We start from the raw sequence: 24,587 nt of genomic DNA on the forward strand, positions 1-24,587 counted from the left end.
CTTGTATTCTCCTCTGCCAAAATTCAAGTTTGTCCCAGCTGTTGAAAGCCAGGGAGCAATGAACCACGATGCTTGCTCATGCAAACATGTTTATTCGCTGCCCTCTGCTTCTTACACAGGAGAGTTCGTGTTTCTTTTCTAATGAGCTCCAGTGCTTAACTTGCACGTCTCACATTTGTCTGTTCGTCTCTGTCAATGGTTCTTTTGTGACTGTTAATTTGAATCAGATACTTGATGATGTGGGTGGAGTAGAAACATGCATTCTCAAGGTAGGTTCCAAACAAGAACATGAGAGACATAAACCTGGATTAACTTTTTCTGTGTGTTTTTTCCAGAAATGACCACTTTATTATGGAAGAGTGCCCATCCAATTACTAGAGGCAAGTTTATGCTGCAAAGATCTATGTCTCTCTATGATCATAACCACGGATTTCAGGAGGATGCAATAAAGAAAAAGCTCCAGCAGTTCACTGGTGGATCTGTCAGCCTTTCAAAAGAAGATGATGGCATAGGGACACTTACACTGAATAACACAAAGTTTATGAATGCATTTACAGGTATTAATAATGTTGATATATTTTTCTTTCAGGTATATGCAAAGACAAAAATAACACTGTAACATGTACTATCAGCAGTAAGAACACTTAGCTTTTAATCACAGCATGCTATATGGGTCTTGATAGGGCCTCTATAATAACATTTGATGCATTAGACTTTAGAAAAAACATAGGTGAAAACTATTTGGGAACTTTTACTCATATTAATTAAAGATTCACTCTGTTTCTAATCTGTCATTTACTTAAATGCTTTGAGCATTTTATAAACGTATAAAAGAAAAAATATGAACAGTTCAGAAATATATAAATATAAGAGATATATAAGAAAAGCCACAGAATATAAAACCTAAGCCTATGAAATGCCTGGGAGAAAGAAAAAACTTTGCCTAGTGTGGAAAATATCACAGGGAAGGCCATTTCATAAATGTATGCCCGAGTTCTTTGTTATTTACAGCTGTCATGTTGGATCCAACATAGTCATGTTTAGACTGGACTAACTTAAGTAACATTGATTCCACTGGATCCACTTTTAAGTATGAAAAGGTCAAGACGCAACCTCTTATATATTTATTGTTTTATTTAAGTTCATAACCTGGTCTTGCCCTAAATCTGCAAGTGTTCAGCAGGATATATGACATTTTTCAGTATATAAATATAGCTAGATTATGATCTCATGATTGCCACTGAAAGGCAGACTGAATAAAAGATTTCTCACAAATTGATTCTGGAAAGTGTTTTAATTCGCAGACTTCCAGAGCAAGGGCATTGGAATTAGCGTGAGCATCTTTCTGTAGTGGTTACCATTCTCCCAGTGGTCCCTTGTTGGCAACAGCTGAGCTACCAATAACAATAATAATAATACCTCACTCAGGTGTTAATGTTCTTCCTCGTGCAGTTCGCTGCATCCCCTAGATCTGATTTTGAACACATTTTGAGGGCATGAAGGAAATTGTATGTGGGAAGAAGATTGCCCAATCCCCATCTATTCTGCTGACAGAGGCGGGCTGCTGTTGCTGGGGTGCCCTATTATGTTTTGTATCATACTCATGTTTCGCTGAGATACTTTAATTCCTCACTTTGCAAAGAAAATAGTATGTGTGACCCAAAGCATCATCCTGCATTGCTAGAATAGTCAAGTTGTAAACTTAGGAAGATGTAAATTATGATTGTTGCATCCGAACCTCTGAGGAAAGTGACTCGGCATGTTTAAAACTAGAGTGTTGGTGAAAAGTCTATCTAGTAGGGAATAATAGAAGATAAGAGAGTAGCTCATGTCCAACATGTTTTGAGACTAGAGAGTGTGGTGCCCGTTTTAAATATGAGGAAAGGCTATGGATGTCTTGCCATTTTGCTTTCTCCTTTCTCTCTGTGGTACCAAACCAGATTCAGCACACAGGATGGCTGAGCACTTTTCTCCCACCATCATTTCCCTGGAGACTATTTGCCAAGAAGAAATAGATGGGGCTAATGCAGCCTAACAAATGCTATTCTTTGCGTGATCAACATTTGAACAGGATCTTTTACCCCTCCCCCACCATCATTAATATTAATATGATTACATTTACATCCCACTTTTTTTCCTCTTGTAAGCAGTCTAAGGTGAATTGCGAAGTTTGCCTCCTGTCCATTTTATCTTAACAATAACAATAACAGCAACTTTGTGAGGTCTCAAAGTCTGTGAATGGCTCAAAGTCTTCACGGAAAAGTGGAGACCAAACTCTGGATCTCCTGCATCCCTTTCAAACACTCGAACAACAAGGCCACACTGGCTCTCATTTTAAAATAGCATTTTTGTGTGGCATGCTCTCCAGAACCCCAAAAGAGTTGCCTGCTATAGATGGCAAGTAACCTCCACATCACATGATGTAGGGATGTCACCCATGGTTGTGTTGGCTTCAAATTCTCTGGCCTTCCCCCTGCCCCTTGAGCTAAAACGGGTTTCTCCAACATGATGTCCTCAGATGTTTTGGAATTCAACCTCCATCAGCCCCAGCCTCCATGACTAGTGGGTATGAGCGCCAGCCATTTTAGTGCAAAACTTTTAGAGGGCACCTAGCTTTGGAAGGCAGATAAACCTTTTCAACTTTGCTGCATGTGAGTTGAAGGGGGTTGAATTATAAAGCTTTTAAAACTAGGCTAGATGGTAACAGCATAACCTTTTTCAGTGCTCTTATTTTTATTATAAAGCAACTTGCTGAAGATGTCCCTCAGCTCTTTCTTCCCTTAATTGCAGGAACAATGATGATAGAACTACAGGAACGGATTTCTGAACTGGAAAACTGGAAGGATGGAAAAGGGCTTATCATCCATGGGGCAGGAAACACTTTTTGTTCCGGATCTGATCTGAATGCAGTCAGGGCGTTGTCCAGCCCTCAGGCAAGTGATACCAGAAATTGCTTTCCATGCACTCTTTAAAGTTCTGAACTATTCCTTAGAAAATATGATTGTAAAACCACTGTGCTGCAGATATTACAGTAAGAGAAATATTTATTTATAATAGCAGATACGAATTATTCCATTTTATGTATTTATGCTGAGCAAGTTGTCAGCATTCCAGAAACGAATGACACATTGTAAGTGTGGCACTGAGACACTGGATTTATTACCCAAATTTCCCAAGTTTCACTTGCTAAAACCAAACCAACCAACAACTACTTTTCTTTACTCTTTAAGAATAAGGCACTTTGCAGGTAGGATGATAAGCATGTTTACTTTACCAAGATGTTAAAGAGGCTTGTTTTCTTTCACATGGAGTTCTGTTAATGAGAAAAATCAAAGTGGAGTGAATCTGCTGTTGTAAAAAAGCTCTTTAAACTGAAATGTACCTACTTAGCTTGGAGTAAGCACCATGCACCTGAATGGAACAAAACTTAGAAGAAATAAGCTTCTGTTAGTGTATCTCTAGAGCGTCAATCCTATGCCGGCTTGGAAATAGGTCTTACAAGGGGATAGATTTCTGAATAAGCCTACTAGTGTCAGGCAGAAATTACCAGTATTGAGCTTGCTGCTCCCCTTAGTCCCAGCAGATATTTATCAGTTTTCTTTGGCAAGTAGAAATGATTTTCAAGCTAATGCTTAAACATACTTGGACTTTCCTGGGATCTGTAAATTTCCTGGAACTGAGGGTGAAAGAGATGGCTGCTTTTGTTTATGATGGTGACTGGTTCAAGTCTTGCTCTCAGAACTGGCTTCAGTATGATTCTGCTCCTACTTTCCCAAGTCCAGTTTGCAAAGATGAGAAATCTATCTATCACATTTGTATGCCACCCCATAGCTGAAGGCTCTCTGGGTGGTTCATTCTGTGTGTGTGTGTGAAACAGATAAAAATAACAATAACCACAGAACATGGTAAAATTAAAATACAGTGTACATACAACCATAGAAATAGGCATAAATTTAGCCTAATTAGGTCAAAGCTCTTCCTCAGCAACAGGCTTGTTCTGGCATTTTGAAAGTGTGTCTTTTGGGACTTGATATTGATGAATTCCATTTACCAAAAACAAGCTTCCAAAATAATTTTGGTGGGCATGTAAAAATTAATGGACCCAATCCAGCCAAAAGAAGGACTTGACTCACTGAGTACAATGGAAGAGTTATCCATAGTTTTTTCAGTTTTTTCCTTTCTGTACCCATTTGGATTTAGCTTTGACTGAATTGTTTCTTTGGTGTTGAAATGCAGTGATGGCTGGTTTTTATTTGTATTGAAATATTAGAGTGATTTCTAAATATCTCAGAAATAATAGCCCTGTCTGTCTTAGAATTCTTGGTTCTCTCTTGCCTTTAGTTTTTTTCCTGTTGTGAAAGACGGACGCATCCATTCATTTTTTCCCTTCATTAATACTGCTCCCACTACAATTTTTTTTAAAAAATACCATACTGAAGTATTGTCCTGAGAACACTGAAGAAATATGAAGATGCGAGTCATACTTTGTTAGTTGGATCATATGAGGACTTGGTGTGGAAGGGAAAATACAGATTAAAAACAATGTCCTTACTGGAAATGTCAGAAAAGTCTTTTTACTGATGCATAATTGTGCATAATGCATGCTGACACTTCATAAATATGACATCCATCATATTGGCATGTTAGAATCTCAGTAGGGTGTTTTGAAGCTGACTCCAAAAAAAAACCCCACGGTTGAACTTTGTTTAAAAGAGAGAGGAATGTGTAGCAGTTTCCTTGCAGTAGGATGAAACCAGGTATGAAAAGGTCACTCATCTCATGCTTTGGCTACTTAGCATGACCTTGTTATAGCAACATTAAGATAGCACGAGTAGCAAGAAAGGGGGCAGTATGGCTCTACTGACTTGACCAGAAGCAGGGATGAAGATGCCACCCAAAAAATGGCTCAGGGAGCTCATCTGCTATGAGCAACCCAGTTGCCCCAGAGGCTGGCCCTTTCCTCTGACCAAGCAGACCTTTTGTTTTGCTAAATCCATGGGGGTTCATAGAACTGTTGACTACGATCACCACCTGTTGTGTCCAAGCCTGTCCACTTTATGCCATTGTTGGCGTTTAATTCATGCACTATTGACAATGGACCATGTTCCACAGTCTGTGGTTCTAGTTGTCAGACAAGAGTTAACATCAGCCAACTGTTTCACTGTGCAGAAACCCAGATGTTTGAAGATCATTAATGTGGCTCTTTGTTTCCAAACTGTCTACTATAAATACTTGGTTTTTTAATTTTTTTCCTTGCCCCACTGAACACATTCATCTTTGTAATCACTGGCAGTTTGGACATCTATTTTGGCTTTGTGTACAATAGTATTTCTTTAAGTTAGTAAATGCTATGCTTTTCTTCTCTAGTTCTCTGAAAGCCACTTTTTAATTTTGTTTCCAGAGCAAAATATATATATATATATATATATATATATATATATATATATATATATATATTCCCTTTTACTTTATTTTTATGTGGGATTTATATCATGCCTTTCATTATTAATTGTTCTGTAAGGTGGCTTACAAGAATTAAGATTTAATTGTACGGTGGCTTACACGAATTAAAAAAAAAATTAGAATGAGCACTAATTCAATAACCAGGCAACAATGAAAATCACAGAAGAATCTGCCTCCACAGTCATTCTGCCTCCCTCTGGGTAAAAGAGAAGGGGGAAAGTATTTTTAAATAAATAAATATAAAGAAAAACAGAAGAACAGCAGATTGAAAACGAAGTGCCTCATCTCAAGACTTTGAATGTTTATATTGGACAAGCCTGTATGTTTTCAGAACTGGCAAGTGAATACCTCAGAGCCAAACCCTGTTTCTGCTGAAGAAGAAATCCCCATGGCCTTGTTTTCCTTCCCAGCCCATGGCAGTGCAGGGCTACCTCATGGCAAAGCTATTTTGAAACTTTTTTGTGCCTCACTCAGCCCAAGATAAGTGTCAGAGAACTCGCCATATCTGTCAGGAGTTTTACTATGCAATTCTTCACCTTTAGACTCAGAAGTAATCTGACCCAACTTTACGGAGATTTCCTCCGGATAAGCGCATATTGTAGGGGTAAACGATGCATGGTCCAAGGTTCACATGTGATCTCCCCTGGACTTCGCTGCATCCCCAACCAAACAGTGATTTTGCCTGAAGCAGGAGTGCAGTTTTACAAAACCACATGCTCTGCCACCCCACTTTGTCCTGTCAAATTGCAATGGCAAATTTGGCCATGCAGTGGTGGGAGCAAGTGAAGTTGACCACCCTGGCTCTATAGGATTGCAGCCTTGGTGTTTTATTTCTGACTTTTCTTCAAAGACAAAAGTAGAAATCAGTCGGTGAGTCTGCCAGTTTTGGATTCTGCCTTCCTGCCCTCCCATTTTATGTATTTACCTACTTTGAAGGTTTTATTTTTAAGGAGACATTTCTCTAGGAAAACCACTGTTTATATATATAAACTTGACATGTGACAGACAAATAGACTGACACATTTCCATATGTTTGTATATCTTGGTATTGACTTTAAACACTGCAGACATGATGGGAGATTTTCCACATGTAGTTAAGAGCACATAAACTAGGCAATTTGTTCAGGAAATGTACCCTGTGCAAGTTCAACTGAAATGCAGAGGAGGTAACATTCCAGCTGGGTTATTTCCTTTGAGCATTAGCATTGCTAGGATAATTGAATCTGTTTTTCTTCTTTCCAGGATGGGATGCACATGTGTATGTTCATGCAAAATACCTTAACGAGACTCATGAGGTAGTGTGCCTTGTTTTTGATTTAGTTTTGCGTGTTTCACTTTTAAAATGTGCAGAACTAGAACAGGAGTTTCAACAACAGGTTTAAATGACATACTACATGTCAGTTTGGGAACTTTGGGAAACTGAACATGTGCTTTTTCCAAGCATATCTGACATTTTGAACATGCTGAGTTACACATTTTTGCCAAGCAACAAAGCCCCTTGGTGGCAATAAGCCATCGGAAACTAGGAAGTGTTGAATACTTTTGAAAATATATGGACTCCTCTTTTCCTAGTCACCTGTCCTCCTGCCATAGAGATCAGTCATCTTTAAAAAGTTGACAAGCAATCTTTACAGCCTACAGTCATACCTGGAAGGAACATGTGCAAAGGAGAAGAATGTTAGTGTAATGCAAAATAACAAGTAAGGTTCTTTTTCTCCAGTATTGCTTAGTATCTGCTCTGTGTTCAGGAATCCATATTTTCTTGCATTTAGCACTGTGGATTATTTCTGACCTTCATTTTATTAGGGCTTTCTTGTAATATGTCTGACCTGAGGGACAGAACATGAGAAAAATTCCTATATGCTTCTGACATTTAATCCTGTTTCTCATTATTTAAAGACATTTCTCTGAAATGGTCTAAATTTATTGCTCTCATGAACTTGGTCAGAGGTTTGGAGTTACTGTACTCCAAGGTCATGGAAGAATAGTGTGACTGACCATGATAGGTTGTTAGGTGAACTGGGAAAAAGTACTTAGAAAATTAATTTTGTCACAACCTCCTTGGATGCTGCATAATCTCTGCATTATTTTTAGAGTTGTTTTAAATGCTCTGCAGGCTTTTACCAGGACATGTTTGAAGGAATAGCTTTAAAATCTAATTCTGTACGCAGAATTTGGGTCTGTTTAAACTTTTTGTTCAGTTTGAACCCTGCTATTACATATTATTACAATATTAGTATTAATTATAAGTAATATATTAGCAATAATTTGTGTTGGCATTCTGAACAAGTTGTGGAGTAGACTGTGTAAACTGTCTATAAAATGCAGGGGCTAAGCTTCTTTCCACCAGCCTTTCCTTAAAGAAAATTAAGCTCCCAGAGTAAATAGTTTTCTAAAAGCCTCATACTACACACCAACACATTTCCTTGTATCACATTATTCATGGTCACATTAAAATACATAATAATTATGCTTGTCTCTGAACTATCCGAAAAACATGGACAGTTGCATACTGCTTATACACTGCCTGCACTGGTTGGTGTACCAGGAAAAAATGTGAGAATAAAGAGAAAATATCTAATCCTGTAATTGAGACTGGATATATCTGATGAAAGTTGACTCGGAATATGTTGTGATTTTAGATGTGAGAATGTGAAAGTGAGAGACTCAAACAACATTTCTTTGACATTTTAAGGATAAACATTATAAACATTTTATGTATAATATTAAATAATTCACCCTAACTTGTTAAATAAAATGAACAGTTCCAATTGTCTTCATAGAATCCTGAAAGATATCACAAAAGTTACTCGAACCAGTCTTCTGCCTGCACAGAGTATTCACTACTACAGCATCCCTGATAGGTAGCCTTCTAGTCTCCAGCAGAACCTCTGATGAAAGAAAGTCTTCAACCTGTTCCACTGCTGAACAGCACATCCTCTGAGGAAATTCTTCCCAGTGTTTAGTAAAGAAAGCCAAAAAACAAAACCCAACCTTTTAATTTGAACCTGTTGGTTTTGGTCTTATGCTCTGGAGTAGCAGAAAAACAATTGAACTCCATCTGTTTGCTAAATCTTCAGGTATTTAAAGCTGGCTATCATATTGCCCCTTCATCTTCTCTTTTCCAAGCTGAATACACCCAAGTCCCTCAATCTTTCCTCATAGGACAGTCCTCAGGTCCAGCACTATTTTTGTTGCTTTCTTCTAGACCATTTCAGTTGGCAGATATCTTTCTGAAGCTATGGTATGCAGGACTGGACACAGTATTGACCAAAACAGAATAGGATGGTACCGTTATTATATTTTATGATTGTGGACACTTCTTTAGATGCCATCTAGAATTCCGCCTTTTTAACTGATGTATACCGCTGCTATCTCAAGGTCTGCTTAAAATAATCCACAGAGTTGTTGCACACATACTGCTGTCAAGCCAGATCTTTAATTTGTTTGTTTATTTAATTTCTATACTCTGCAGTAGTCCAAGGTCTCTGGGCAGTTTACAAAAGTTCCTAACGGGACCACAATGCAGTAAAAAAACATACAACTATCTTCCCTAGAATACAAAATTTTAAAAGTTAAAGAACACTTTAAAAAAAAGGATAATGGCTAAATGGTTATTATTCCAAAATAATATTAATAAATAAATATTGGTTAACTTGTTAAATATTTTTGCCCTGTTCTCCATCCAGTCAAGATTATTTTGAATTCTGTTTGTATCCAAAGTGTTAGCTATCCCTCCAGTTTTGATGTCATTGAAAAGACCACACCTTGGGGATCTGTGAGATATTGTTTCCTTAAGTAAAAACTGAAAACAGAGCATATTCCATACATTTATACACATTTTGCACTGTTCATTTTACATCCTTTCCATGGTAGTCCCACAGAATATTTTCATATGTTTTAAATCACCTTTCAGTTGTTTTGAGAGATCTGACGCCCAAATTGGGCCAAAAGAATCTAATCTATAGCTCCAGATTCCAGCACTGACTGAGTATAAAATTCAGTTTTGGGGTTCTTCCTTTAAAAGAACCCCACATACAAAAAGCTGCAGAATTTTGTGTGGCGCTTTGACCCAAGTTTGGAGCGGGTAGTGTTGTCTACCAAAAAATACAGACATTTATGCTTTCCCCAGGAAGTGGCCTGGAAATGCCACAAAATGGCCCTTATCATATGGCCTATCTAGATGGAGACATGCTCTCTGAGCTGTGAGCAGTGGGAACAGGTAAGTGACTTCTCAGCACTAATATAAGCATCTAGCATTCTTCAATCCCCTCTTCAGAGATTTGCTCCACATTCTGCACCATACATACAGATACGCATTATCTACAGCCAACTCGGCATGACATTTTTTTTTAAAGGTGTCAGTTATAGTGTTACATAAGCATGAAAATCATTTCAAATTATTCAGTGTCACATTTCTAGTTGGCTTCCTATGTCTTTTCAGCCTTGTAATGTATATACACTTAATCATAAGCTTGCTTGCTTTTCCAAAATAATGATTTGCCCTGATTTGAATCGTTCCCCTTCTGACGGTTAAAAATTTGTACTGTTTTTCTGTGTACATTTTTTGAAATGCATCTTTCTGGCTTCTCCCTTTGTCTAGGTTACCACTAATTACAGTTGCATTAGTTCAAGGGAAAGCCCTGGGAGGAGGAGCAGAACTAACTACTGCGTGTGACTTCAGGTAAGATTAAAAACTTCACTGAGTAGACAAGCACGTTAGGAGTAATTAGGAAAGGCACTGGAAATAAAACTGTCAATCTCATACTGCCCTTATACCAACCTGTGATGCAGGTTAGATATCATGTCCAGTTCTGCTCAGTGTAAATTTGGAAAAAGTATCAAAAAGGGCAGCTAAATTGATCAAGGGCCTGGAGTAACTCCCTGTGAGGAACAGTTACAACGGCCGAGATTGTTCAGCTTAGAAAAAGTGCAAGTGGGTGGAAACATCGTAAGTGTACAAAATTGTGTGATGGTTGGAGAAAGTAGATAGTGAGATTATACTTTTCTCATAAAATTAGAACATGGGGTCATCCTATGAAGCTGATTTTGGTGGGACATTTAGGATAGAAAAGAGGAACTGTGGAATTCACTTCTACAAGATGTAGTCATGGCTACTAATTTTGATGGCATGGGAAGGCACTGGACAAATTTAAGTAGGGTAAGGCTTTTAATGGCTGCTAATCCTGTGGGCTCTATGCAGCCTCCAGTATCAGAGGCAGTATACCTATGTTCACCTGTTGCTCATGGTGAAAGGGTGCTCTTGCACTCTTGAAGATCCCAGAGTGTTGGACTAGACTGGCTGGTCCTGCATTGCTGTTCTTCAGACTTTTCCCTTTAAAAAATCAGTGCAGCAGACCCAGTGCCTAGCTTTCTTACAAAGATCCTTGTAAGAATTCCACCACTCTTCTCCCCCACATAGGTCCTGACTACCAGGAATATATAAGAAATCCTTCCCTGGTTTCACCTTACGCTTCTAACTGGGATGATGACAGTGATAATGGCTTGCCTCTGCAGGTGCTGCTTATCCACATGTGAACCTTTATGTATTGTTATTCAAAAGGAAATTATACTGAAAGACCAATGAGTCAGAATTAAACATGTTTATGAATTGTGTCACACCACACATGTTAACTGACTGGTCTGATTTCAGAGTGTTTGCATTAGAGCACAAACTGTGCTATGAATAATGTTGTGATTACCAGTGTTTGCATTTAATTTTCTCCTGCCCTCTCTGTTCCAATTCTTCCAGGCCCCACAGCATAGATACTGTAAATAAACCTGAAATTCTCCATGATACTTTAAGCATGTGGTGAAATGGACTATGATCCACAAATTTTATAGCAGGATAACTTTGCTGGTCTTTGATGTGCCACAAGACTGTTTTAGCCACAGTAAAAACAAAAAACTTACAATGCCACATGAAGGATTCCCTTGTGTTTCAGAGATATGGGACAGACACTACAGATATCTCTTAAAGTGCCTTTCAATCTGATGTTGGCGCATTCTGATTTACGAAAAGCATTATTCTGACTGGAAGGGCCATGGTGGAATGTGATCTGCAAGCAGAATGGTGGGGTGGGGTGGCTTATTGACTTGAAAGGTTGGATGTGTGGGCCAATCAAAGTCTTTCCAATGGAGTCTCTCACTGTCATTCCTAACCGTTGTGGGTTTCTAGATTATGTCTGTCAGCATTCTGAATTCTCCATATATTGTACTGCTTCATGGAATGCCGTATGTCGATATTTTATTCCCTTTTAGTTTCATCATGCTTTAGTTAACTGTCATCTCTGCTGGTATGCATTTCTGTTTCACGTTTCATTGTGTTTTTAATACAATATTTATATCAGCAATTTCTATCAGTTATAATTTACAATATAGGTTTAACTTTATTGCCGTCTGTTTCTTCCCTTATTGTTAGGTTCACTTCACCCACCCCACTACTCTTTTGTGTGTTTATCATTTGGCTCATTAACTAATGACCAGAGCTTAGAACACTGTAGGACATAGATGTCAGAGCCTCATAATGGAGTCCATGTAATTAGATAACTGACATTATATAATTTTGGCATAAAACCCTTACTGAGTTATTTGGCACTGACTACAATGAAGTCAGAATAGCCTGGTGAAGACACAATTTTTCAACTTCCTAAAAACATTTAAAAATAGCTTTGCTTTAGCCACACAGTTTGGATATTACTGTATAATTACAAGCATGGAACACTGTATAATTACATGCTTGCCCGAGGTGAGAAGCTTTAGTTTGATATGCCATGTTTAATTATTCTCTTAGCTGAAGATCTAGCTTTTGTTTCAATTACTTAAAATTCCACCCAGTGCTTCTTGCAGTAGCATGGAAATGGAAGAAATTGGGTTGTAATGTAGGCCTGCTCATTCGATTCCTAATCAGGCGCACTTGCTTCTTTTAAGAACCTAAGAAGAGCTGTGCTGGATCAGACCACAAGCCTATGTAATCCAGTGTTCTGTTCCTTTCCTGTGGTCACCAAGGAGAGACCTCTGGGAAGTCTGTGAGTTGGACATAGCTACCCTCGGCTTATGTTCCCCAGCAACTTGTGTTCAGAGCCACACTGGATCTGATAGAGGAAATAATAGACAGTCTACTAGCCATTGATACCTTTATCTTCCAAGCTGCTTCTGCTTCTTTTCTTTAGGCCTCTCAAACCTTTTAATGGTAATGTAAAAATAAAGAAAACCTAGAACAAGCAGACTCAGGTAACATTGAAGCTGCATGTAGGTCATTGTTGGTATGATTATGTGATAGGGTTGGAGGCAGTAGTGAAGCTAGCTTATATTAGACCCTTAACTTAATGGTCTTTTTTGGATTCCCTTTAGATGATCATATTACTTCAGTTGTAAAGTGGGCAATAAGTATTTCTTTATTTCTTACTCCCACTGCCTTTCCATGCATTACAACTGGGATTTTAGAATAAAATATTGAGAGAAATGTTTGCCCATTGGCTATGTTATAGGTGGACTTTTGGGGGCACCTAGAACTGCATGGTCCTCGACCCCAAGGTCGAGCCCAAGCTGCACCAAAATGCAGAGCAAGAATACAGTGAACAAGCGCTACCCAGCTTCTGCTTAAAGACCTCCAGCAAGGAAGAGACAGTAGCTGTTTTATTATCAAATGCTTTTTATTAAGCAGTTCTAATGTTCGGCTAAAACCTAACCCCTTCTAGATTAAGCCCATAAATCTAGCCCTGCTCTCTGGACCAGTATGTGATAAATCTTTGCTGCATTCAGTGTGACAGCTGCTTTCCAGTATTTGAAGAGTGGCATCATGAGGCTTCTCTTCCCCTTCCTTCTTTTCTTTAGGCTAAACATACCAAGTTCCTTCCACTTTTCTTTGTAGGCCTCATTTCTTCTATCCTTGACCATAATTGTTACCTTCCTTGAACACATTCCAAATCCTCTGTGTTCTTCTTAAAATGCATTACACAGAGGTGGACACAGTACTCCAGATAAGATCAGATTAATGCAAAATAAAGTGGAATTCTTGCCTCCCATGATGTGAAAATACAGTTTTGTAAAGGTAGTCTTTTAAAAAAAGTTGCTGCTGCATCCCAGCCCTGACCTGCATTCAACTTGTGATCAATAGCATTCCCAAGATTGCTATTGCTAAGCCAGTTGTCTCCCTGTTCTTCTGTACTGTTTTGACTTAAATGCAGAGCTTTGCGTTCTTTGTTAGTTTCATTTGTTTTTCATTTTATTAAAATCAATAACTTATACAAATGTAAAAGTATTAGGCCCAGGAGAGAGCAGCCCCGCTCAAAACCTCTCTCTAGTTTGATCGTCAGTCTCTCAGTATGGTTCTCCAGTCAGCTGTGAATCGGGCACCTACCCTGCATTTAACCAGTTTGCTAATGAAAATGTACTGGGGGACTTTGTCAGATGCTTTGGTGAAATCAAGATCAATAACATCTATAGCATCACCACAATCCACTAAATTAGTAACCTGATCAAAAAAACAAAAAGCTAGGATTAATCTGGGAGGATTTATTCCTGATAAATCCATGCTGGGTCCTACTTAATATTGTATCATTATCAAAATGATCACAGACTGACTGCTTAACATTCTCTTCTAGTGTCTTCCTTAGTATGAAAGTTAGGGCTGACTGGTCTGTAGTTTCTTGGAACCTCCTTTTACCACATTTCCAATCCCTAGTGCTGTAGTACCTCACCCATTCTCTGGGCTTTGCCAAGAATTACGGAGGTTTTGAGGATACATCAGCAAATTTATTGAATTCTCTAGGATGCAAATCATCTGGTCCTGAAGATTGGAACTCATATAAGGTAGCCAACACCTTCTCAATCTTGAATTACAATCCTAACTCCTCACCAACTGCACTACTTATGTGAGGGTGCACACAGTGGAACAAGATGTAAGCAAACTTGGCATCGAGCAATTTTGCATCATTTTTCTCACCCATTAATATTTCATGGTTCTGAGTCATGGTCCCATCTTTTTCTTTGTCCTCTTGCTTTGAATATACCTGAAAAACACCTTTCTGTTAGCTGACTATGTTTGTCTGGATCTTTAGTTTTCCTGATGCTGACCTTATAAATCTGGGCTATATGTCTATATTTGTCCTCAGTTGCCTCTACTTCCATCTGTATAAGTGTCCTCTTTATTTTCAGCTTCTCACTGAGCTTTTTGTGCAGCCACATTGGCTTTTTAGCTCTCCCTCTCTTTTTCTTTATTTGCGGTACTGAATTATTTCATTTCTGTACTACCCAGTAGCTGGTAACTCTGAGTTTTTCTTTGTGTAACTCTTTCTACAAAAACTTCCATCCATCTTTGGCTTCTCTCCCTATTATTATATCAAATCGTGGAATCCTACCTAGCATTGCCCTGAGCTCATTAAAACCAGTTTTCCCAGACCTAAGCTACACACTGATCATACAAATGATCATAAATGCCAGCATTTTACAGTCTCTCCCTGTGCTCAAATTCCCACAATTTTAATCTGACTAACTTTTCCCTTTTAAGTAATATTGATAGCTAAAGATTGGTGGCCAATTGTTCCTTCCTTTACCTTCTGAAAGAGAATGTTTTCAGCAAGGATGGAGATCCCATTCTTAGCAATTTGTCCCAGCAGCTATCAAAGCAGTTAAAGTCTACCAATACTACTTTTTGCCTCCCTAAAATATCTTTGTTCATGAGCCTTTCTTTTGTGCATGGTTGGCTATGAACTAAGGTGACAGTGTGAGATGGAGTTATGGGTTCTGGCACAATTAGACCTGACTGAAAAGAGATGAATGAATTTCTTGGGGTCAGTCCCTGTTTATGTTCAGAGGACTGGGAAGCACATGTTATGTGAGTTAGGTTTGTGATCCACTCCCGGATGGTATTGATCAACCTCTTCTGAATGGAAGTTGTTCTGAGTTGGTATAAGGCAATGTTTACAGCAGCCAACAAAATGCTGAACAGGTTTTTAACCTGGAGAAGCCACCCTCACCTGTTTGGATGAAGAGGACAAGGCCTGGATCTAACAGACGTTTTAGGAGAGTTTGCAAGTGTGTGTTTCTCACATAGCATTTCTGGGTAGAATGGCACTGAGGTTGCCTTTTGGACAAAGCTGATTATATAATCTAGGCTTGGGGGCTTGGTTAGCATGTTGCAATTTGCCCATTCTGACCTTAGACTTAGAGTTGTTGATGAAAGTACTATCAATCCAGAGCAGAGTAAGTTGGGGCAGGTCCCTCTCCCAGTTTTTCTGATCTGTTGCCTGGTTCTATATGCTGGATATTGTATCCCTCCCATCTTGAAAAACCCAGTTTCTGCTAGTAAAGCCCACAGCAATGATCTGTAAAATTTTGGTAAAACCCCCCTCATCCCTATTCCAATGTCTTAAATCTGGGTATATGCAGTTCCACAATGGCAAGTGCCCTTTTGTTGCTGACTGCCAAGGTCGTTCTTAAAAAATCTTTGTAATTTAGCCCTTGCCCATCATATAGAGAAAGGTCTGAAGAATTAAATAATAAAAGCTAAATGCCAAGCAGAACCATGGCAAAAACAGCAGGAAAGAAGGGATGTGTGCATATGTTCATTTCTGGGCTAGCCAGTGTGTATCCTTGCCAACTGTGGAAGTGTTGGAAGCTTGATGGGTTTATAGTCCGGCCCTGGTTTGGCCTGGCTGTATGCTCATAAGATGCAGAACAAGGCTTGCAGGCAACTGGCTGTGGTATGAATTGACTGGCAGGAGGAAGGTGGCAAGTAAAGGTTGCCGGTAACTGAGTTTGAGTCAGGGAGTGGAAGACCTGGGACATCTTTCATGCTATGCAGCATTCAACAAAGCCCTGAAATAGCAAAGGCAATGCTGCTGGCTATACCACTGGTGCCCCTGAGTTGGAGAGCCAGGAAAATGTCGTCAAGATGCAGAGACATGTTGGGGACATTTAGACTAATAGCATCAAACAATTAGTTCTTGGTGTATCTTCCCTGGGAGTTGACAGCAGAGTAGAGGTTCTTAGGGGGGCTGAGGTGATGTTGGTTCCTCTCTTGAGGGGTTTGACTCTCTCAGGTATTGCAGTGAGACTTTACATCCTTTCCTTTTTGGGGGTCTCTTTTGCATTAGCCTTTCAGTTGACTTGGAAGTCATCAAGATTCCTGCTGGAGCCTCCTGTTAACCCAAATGCATCCATGTGCCTCACCCCACCCCTTTAGCATCACTCTCTGGCTGTCTGGGATATCCTGCTTCTGAGACTTTGGCAGAGTTGAAACGTGGGGAGCAGCGCTGATCTACAACTGATGCTGAAAGTTGTAGATCAGGGGTCTCAAACTCAACTTACCTGGGGGCCGCTGGAAGTAGAGTCTGGGTGAGGCTGGGCCGCATCAAGCGGTGGTGGTGGTGGGCCGCCCATCCCGCGTGGCTCCCAGAGGCCGGCCTGGGCGCCGCCGGTGCTTGGAAGGCCGCAGGGCCCCTCCCCCGTGCCCCGTCCGGCCTGGCCATTGGCCTGCAGGCCGCGAGTTTGAGACCCCTGTTGTAGATGCACTGAGGAAGTAGTGGATTTTCTAAGATGGGACTCCAACAAATGGTTTCATTAAACTGTCCCCCAACCCTGCCACTTCCATGCTGCCTGAGAAACTGCATAGCTGTACCAGATTACTCTTATGTACTTAGTAGTTTGTACTTACTCTGAAGGGAAAAGTATAAGCAGCCATTCAAACCACTAGTATTCCTGACTAGAATTAAAGAACACACACATATAGTTTTGCAATGATTATAGTTTTTTTATTGTTTCTTTTTGTATCCAGAGCAGTGTTTATGCTTTTATTTGCAAAGTAGTCGCCTCCATTCACAGATGCCCATTCTTACAAGGAGCACCCACATATTCCTTACTTGTTCTCTAGAACTGCAAGTTGACAAAATACTACTGAAGTTTGGTACGATGTGTTTGTACGAGCAAGTGATGCCACAGTACATGCTAAAAAATGGAGGGACTATCTGTGCTTGGAGCCTGGGGGTGTTTTGCTTTAGACTTCTACTGGCTAGTTGATTTGCCTTACTTAAATCTCTGTTATCCTATGCTGTCTTCATTTTAACACATTTTAATATTGGAGGAGATGCAAAAGTAAAACTGTCAAACAGACATTTTATTCATTTAATTATAAGCTGTAAAATATGGTAGTTCTCCCCCCCACCACCATCGTCAAGAAACATCCATAACCATAGAGTACCTTGCAGAATTAGTTATCTCTCTCCCTTTGACTTTTCCACATTTTGCTGTATTACAAGCTGGAACTGAAATGGATTTAATTGGCATAAGATATTCAGTGCTGTGAAGGTACAAAATATTTTTATGTTACCAGAAAAGTAAACACAAACAGGCACTTGTTGGTTGGACAGATATTCATTGCCCTCCAGTTAATACTTGGTAGAAGCACCTTAGCAGCAATTACAGCTGCAGGTCTTCTTAGGTGTGTCTGTATCAGCTTTGTGCATCTGGGCATTGCAGCATCTGTTGATCCTACCTGGCAGGACTGCTCCAGCTTGGTCAGGTTGGGTGGGGACTACTAGAGAGTGGTAACATTCAAGTCCTGTCACAGAATCTTAATCAGATTGAAATCTGGGCTTTGACTGGGGGATTCTAAGACGTCTGGGTTCTTGTTTAAAAATCACTCCAATCCCAGGTAGACTGAAACAGGTTTCCCTCCAGCATTGTCATGTATTTGGCTCCATCTTTTTTGCACTCAAGCCTAACTAGGCTTCCAGTTGCTGGCCAAGAAAAGTATCCCCGCTGCCACTACCATGTTTCACCTAAGAGATGGACTTCTGAGTGTGATTGGTGCTTCTGCACAGCTTTATCATAGAGTTGTTTCAATAGTACTTGACATACATGATGCTGTGGGTTTAGATACAATCATCAACACATTCTCAAACTTTCCAGAAACAAGTGTTTTTATTCTGAAATCCTGTAGCATTGGAATTGCACACAGGTATATTCCATTCAGCTACTTACAGTACTCTGGAGAAAGTAGGTTGTATCGAGCTTATTTAAGCGTGACACTGCAAAGGGAGTATATACTTATGCAATCAGCAAGTGCCAGTTTGTGTTTGATTACTTAATGTTGTTACAACAATAAAAAAATACTTTGCACCGTCAAAGTGTTGAGTACTTTGTGGTAACAATGCCAATTGTTTCAGTTCCAGATTTTAACGAGCAGAATGTGGAAAATTCAAAGGGGATGAATATGTGAACAAGGCACTGTATGTTTAGATCAGGTAGTTTACATATCCAGTCATGTAAAAAGATGGGAATTTATTTGTACAGGTACAGGTTCACTTCGTTGAACTGGATTCACACTACTCCATCCCCAGAACTCTCCTACTGGAGCAAGAGGAAGGGAAAAAGGCAACTTTCACCAAGTTCCCTTTACAGCCCCCTGAAATGTTGCTCTGGAATATTATGGGAACAGAAAAGGAGGTGGTATTGAGAGCCACCAGGGAATGGGGAATTGGTGAATATTTGCTGGATCTCACCCCTTTTGTGGAAGATTGTGTCTGTGTCCAACTTGCTTCAAATGATGCAAGGAAATTTGTGTTATCCAAGAGCAGCACTGAGCAGTGTGTACTGCATTGTTTTGAATTATGTTCTGAATGTTCCTATCTATTGAAGAGATACCTATTGAACAACAGAAAACTTTTGTGTATCCAAAAACAGATTACAAAGATACCATGGGCTTACATTAAATAAGCTATCCTTCAGACAATCTTAAAACCCACATTCAGTGCCAAAGATTATTTCTCTATATGACTGAATTCAATGTAGAATGGAAGGAACGCTGATTTGTATTCTCATAATGCTGCTTTGTGGGCCTCAGTGGGGAAAACTGCAGGGCATCTTGGGCTTTGAATTTCTATTTCTCTCTCTTGCTCACCTGTTGAGAGAGAAATAAATGCTCTCCTCCCTCAAGTTGTCATCAAATCTCCTCCTTTTCTATATAAGGGAGCAAAGGGAGAGGCCTTGCTAGTTCTGCCTGCTTAGGAGGGAATAGCCTGGCCAGCCAGTTGGCTGCCGCACTTGCATATTGCCTGCGGCCTTCGAACAATCAAGGGTCAGTGGCAAGGGTCAGCTCAGACAACGCAACAAGCCACAGTTTTGACTTGACTCTTCAATATCTGCTTGTCATATGCCTGGATTCACTGCAACTAGCTGTAACTTATTTAAGCCACAGGGACCATACGGACATGGTCAATATATGCTTAGGAAGAATTCCTTACATCATAAGAGAAAAGATTTTATGAGCGCTTGAGAGAGGAGGGCATTCCGTTCTGAGCATGTGCATGAGAAACAAACATGAAGTCCAACCCAACCTTCAGCTTTCCCCCCTGAGGTGTGCAGAGGGGGCTGGATGACATGACAAGCCAAGGTAGTGGTTTGAATAGACAAAGTAGCTGCCTAGGCTGTAGCCCACTGTGATAAGCGATGGTGGGATGCTCATTCACGAGAACTATCCCAATAGGTACAGCCCATGAACACAGCCTTTTCATGGGTGGATGTGCAACTGCAGAACTCGGTTGCTGATCAAATCAAACTCTAAGCCTGTTTTCTTGCTTGCTGCTCTTCCCACATATTGGAATGTCACCCCCCATCTTAATCTCCACGTTTTTCTACTTCCCACATGATCCTGAGCTTACATTAATTCTCTCCCCCTTCTTCCTCACTGCCAGCCCATAAATTTATCTGAGTCATGTCCACCCTACTTTTCTCTTTTTTCTCATTCTGTTTTTCTCCTAACTGCTCCTGATTCATATGCTGCTGCCTCTCTTTGCTCACACACTATTTGTCACCAAGTTACATTGCCACAAATGCAAAACAAGGTAGTTCCAGAAATGTTGGAGAGAGATAAATGGTGAAGACCAAACCGTTTACTGGGGCATGCCTATTCAAGTCATTGGCCCTATTTCAACAAACTATAAAGATGCCATTATCTTCCAAGTAATGATGGTAGTTTTCTTCTACATTGTGCCATTAACTTCCGTATTGTGCTTTCAATAAAGAATGAAAGTATTCACATACAATACAGCAAAAGTCGTGCTCCTGTCTACAGTAGCAATTAACTGTTTCCTACTTTGGTGGAGTACAGGACAGTATCTGTGTGCATTATTACTCTGGGCCAAATCTTTTTCTCTACCCGTGTCCCATTTCCAAAAACTGCAAACTTCCTGTCCCCCCCCCCCCCCGCACCTTCAGAATGCTGTTTTTTTAATCTTGTCTAAATTACAAGGCTGCCTTTGACCTTCTCTTTTGTTACAAAGTGCATGAAAAATTAGCTGCTGTTTCAATTCATGATTATTGTCTGACCTGCTTCAAGCTGATTTGGACCAAAAAATCTCTGCTCCTTTGATGATAATTGTGTGTGTAGCAACAATATACACCACTTATTTTGCTGCACTGTGATTTTGACTGCATTGTTCTGGATTTTTCCCAGTACTATCCAAATATTTCCCTACGCATCAAATTCTACCATTATTAGCTGTACTCTTTCTCTAGTACCTCCCCATCTATGTCTTTTTAAAATGTGTCTGTCACTGAAACCTTGAGGCCTTTTATTTTGCAGATGAAAAGCTATTGGAACGTAATTGTGTGATTGTAGTAGATAATGAGGTGAGTCAGCTTTAGTAAATAAGCCAGATTGAATCAATGGGATTTAAGTAAGTCATCTTCCTTTACTTTGGAAATGTGCATTTTTGTTTTTGAGAGGGATACAGAAATGTCCTTTTCCCTTATTTGCCTTTTCAAATTCTTCCTGTCCTCTCAAGCAAACTAACCAGCTTGTGTCCAAAAAACCTTTTTTATTATTGGACTCTTTCTTTTACCCACTGGAATTTACACCTGTCCAGGACACTGACCCTGTAGTTATCAGTTCTAGCTAAATGTTACATATTCCATATGTTTCCAGTTATTCTAATCACTTGCTCTTGCCTTGTTGCCAATTCCTCATCTTGAGATAGCTCAATTTCAGGCACTTTAATTGCTGCCATAGCATGAAAACAAGGTGCAGTCTGTTCATCTGGCTCCAGGAGAGATTAGGGTTGGTGAGGGTCAGCTAAGAAGATGCTTGGAATATCTTGGCCAGGCAGCATCAAAAGCCCCTGTGGGCCTTCATTAGTGTCAAAGATTTGGCACTGAAGAATTGATACCAGCATATTGGTACGAGTCAGAATATGATGCCAAGTATCAACTGCAGTCTGGTTGGCACCTACCTGGACCTAAACCCCATTTAAGCCAGTCGGACTTGCGTCTGACCAAAAGAAGCAAGCAGGAGAAATTATCATAAATATTGGTTTGGCTATAAAGGCCAGCCAACACTTCTGGAATAGGATTGAACAACAGAATCATGAACTCCCTCTGTCTTCAGTCTGAATTTTCATCTTCCACTTTAGAAAAAAGCATACAATCCTACAGTTTGCAGCTAGCCTCACATCACCTCATTTCTTAATCTGATTTCCATTCCATAGCCACAGGGCTTTGTGTTTCCACAGCGGTAGCTGTGTTAGTCTGTGACAGCAAAAACCATGAAGGGTCTTGTGGAACCATAAAGATAAACAAAATTATTTATGGTATGAACGTTCATGGAGTTTAGCCCACTTTATCAAACATGATCAAAGGTGTATGATAAGACCTAAACATGAATTTTTGAATGTTCTAGATTAGATTAGAGGACTTCTAAGAAACTGAAATACAGGTATCCCTTGCTTAACACTGTTTGGATTAATGCAGGTTTTGATTAACACGGTGAATTGCGACAATCCCTTGATATATGTGGCAGAGTTTTAATTAATGCACTGTTCATGGCAATGATGTCATTCGTACCACCCAACCATGATCTCAGGGCTTCTGGGAGGCTGACTTCGGTGATGTTTGTATTACAAACTCCCATTATTCATTGTAAGTTTTAGAACCCATTGATCATGTAGAAGAATCAGAACACCAGGCCATCAAGCCAAAAAAAAAAAAAAAGGAAAAGGAAAAGGAAAGTAATATCCTTAGATACAAAACTTGATAAAATTAAAATATTTAAAAGTGGTGAAAGTAAAAGTAAGATTGCAAGGGAATTTGGCTTTAATGAGTCAATGATACGGGCAGTTTTAACCAAAGATGACTATTGTGAGCAAGGTAAAGTCACGTCTATGTCTGCAGGTATGCAATGTACGCATAACCAAAGTGTGTTAATGACTGGAAGACTACTCGTCAGATGACTCTTGCTAACTTTTTCAGCAAAAATGTAATAATTAAGTACATTTAATAATATATTTACTTTGCAATCATATCTTGTCTTTCTTAAAACGGTACAACATGATGAACTGTTAATACAGTAATCGCATTATGGACAAATTGTAGTTTGTACCATTGATAATTAGATTTGAGTAACGTGGTTTTGTTATACACAGCAATATTGTGTGATCAATTAACAGCATTAATCGAGGGACACCTGTATTTGTTTTGTGTTACTTAGGATTAAATCACTTCAGAAGTTGCTTGCAGTTTGAAGATTTTGTTCTTTTGCATGGAAATGAAGCAGGAAGTACTTAGCATAACTGCTAAGTTGTAGTACAAAACTGATAAAATATTTCTTTCTCGTTGACAGGTTAATGGTTCCAGAGAGTGAAATTAGGTTTGTCCACAAGCAGATGGGCTTAGTACCAGGCTGGGGGGGAGCTGCCAGGCTTGTACACCTTCTTGGCAGCAGCCTTGCCCTCAAGTTGCTGAGTGGTGCTGTGAAAGTGGACCCAGAGATGGCCCTTTGTGTTGGCCTGGCAGAAGCCATGTTACCCACATCAGATGAAGGTGACTGTCTACAAGAAGCGCGCGCTTGGCTCAAGCCATACACAGATGGCCCTGCTGAAGTGATTCAAGCTGTGAAGAAAGTTGTTTCAGCAGGAAGAGAACTACAGTTAGAAGTTGCCTTGAGGACAGAAAAGAAAATTTTTGGAACTGTTTGGGGTGGGCCTGCCAATTTGCAGGCCTTGGCTCAGAGAACAAAACACAAATGAATAATATGTAAAAGAAGTGTTTTTTAGTATTTCTTTTGAAAATGAACTGCTGCTACTAGGAATTTGTGAGAAATTGTGTCAAACTTTATCAACCCAGTGGGCATTAATTTTCTGGGACATTTGATTATAACCCCCTATATTATCATAGCTAAAGTGGACATAAAGGGACTTAAATGAACCTTATCCTTACATAGACAGGAGACACATGTGAGAAGTTGCCCTTTCAGATAGGCATGAATTATGTTGCTATCTCCCAACTTTGGAGATGATCATAAACACATAACCTAAAAGCAAGAACTTTGATGCATGCTAGGAATGAACAGATCAAAATTAAATAAGATTTTTTTTATTGAATTGCATGTACCTGCTTCTCTTTGGGACTCCAAAGCTCATGCATTAAGCTAAGGAAACTTGATCAGATTTGCTCTTGATGGTCTCCAAACTAAGCTCTTGAAGATACTCTGTACTGTAAGTCCCACCTTCACCCTAGGTATTTAGGCAGATAATTCTTGTTAAATTTGAAGATGCACTATTACCTCATGCTAGGGCTTTAAAAATGACGTAACAACATCAAGTGCCTTAATCAAATGCATATCCCAAGTTTTTAAGGTCTGATCTCTTTACAGTAAGGATGCAATTCTATATATTTGCAGGTCTGTTATCTTAGCATGCAATCGTACAACTTCCCAACATTGTCGGGGGATTATTTCAATGTCAACCTTCAGTGTCCTGCAACCAGAGCTAAAACTCAGAATGTGCAGCACGGAAAACAATGGTGCCAGCTGCCTCTCCAAGATCAAAAATCAGTCTGAGAGAAGACTTGGGCTGATAGCTTATGGTGCATCTAAATGGAACCCCAACCTTCTCCTCTTCTCCTCCTAGAGGGGAATAGCCACCTAGAATGAATGGCTACAAGACGAAATGTAGCGCAAGGTTTGGAGATGGTAAGGGTTGCCATTGCCATTCCCAACTCTGTGCATTAGATGCATGGAGCTGCAGCCCGGTGTCTCAGTTGGCCTGACCAACTCCAGCTAGACTGTGGAAGACAGTATCTCCAGGATGATTTGCAACTGCTGCGCTAATAGCAGAGCACCTACATGT

The 24,587-nt window shown here is 39.8% G+C and overlaps 1 protein-coding gene across 6 annotated transcripts in view; it reads left to right on the plus strand.

Annotated features, from left to right (window-relative positions):
• The window catches only part of ECHDC1 (ethylmalonyl-CoA decarboxylase 1), a 37,032-nt gene extending 12,902 nt beyond the window's left edge, over nucleotides 1-24,130 (plus strand). For all 6 annotated transcript variants that reach the window (XM_044424984.1, XM_044424992.1, XM_044425001.1 and 3 more), the window contains 5 exons: nucleotides 336-557; nucleotides 2,791-2,933; nucleotides 6,706-6,758; nucleotides 10,067-10,147; nucleotides 23,081-24,130. In XM_044424984.1, coding sequence (XP_044280919.1) covers nucleotides 338-557; nucleotides 2,791-2,933; nucleotides 6,706-6,758; nucleotides 10,067-10,147; nucleotides 23,081-23,486 — 903 coding nt within the window. In that variant the 5' untranslated portion in view covers nucleotides 336-337 and the 3' untranslated portion in view covers nucleotides 23,487-24,130. The remainder of the gene's footprint in view (nucleotides 1-335; nucleotides 558-2,790; nucleotides 2,934-6,705; nucleotides 6,759-10,066; nucleotides 10,148-23,080) is intronic.
• Nucleotides 24,131-24,587: the final 457 nt, after the last annotated feature.

The sequence above is a fragment of the Varanus komodoensis genome, unplaced genomic scaffold (assembly GCF_004798865.1).
Source record: "Varanus komodoensis strain SLA01 unplaced genomic scaffold, ASM479886v1 scaffold1, whole genome shotgun sequence".
Lineage (NCBI taxonomy): Eukaryota > Metazoa > Chordata > Lepidosauria > Squamata > Varanidae > Varanus > Varanus komodoensis.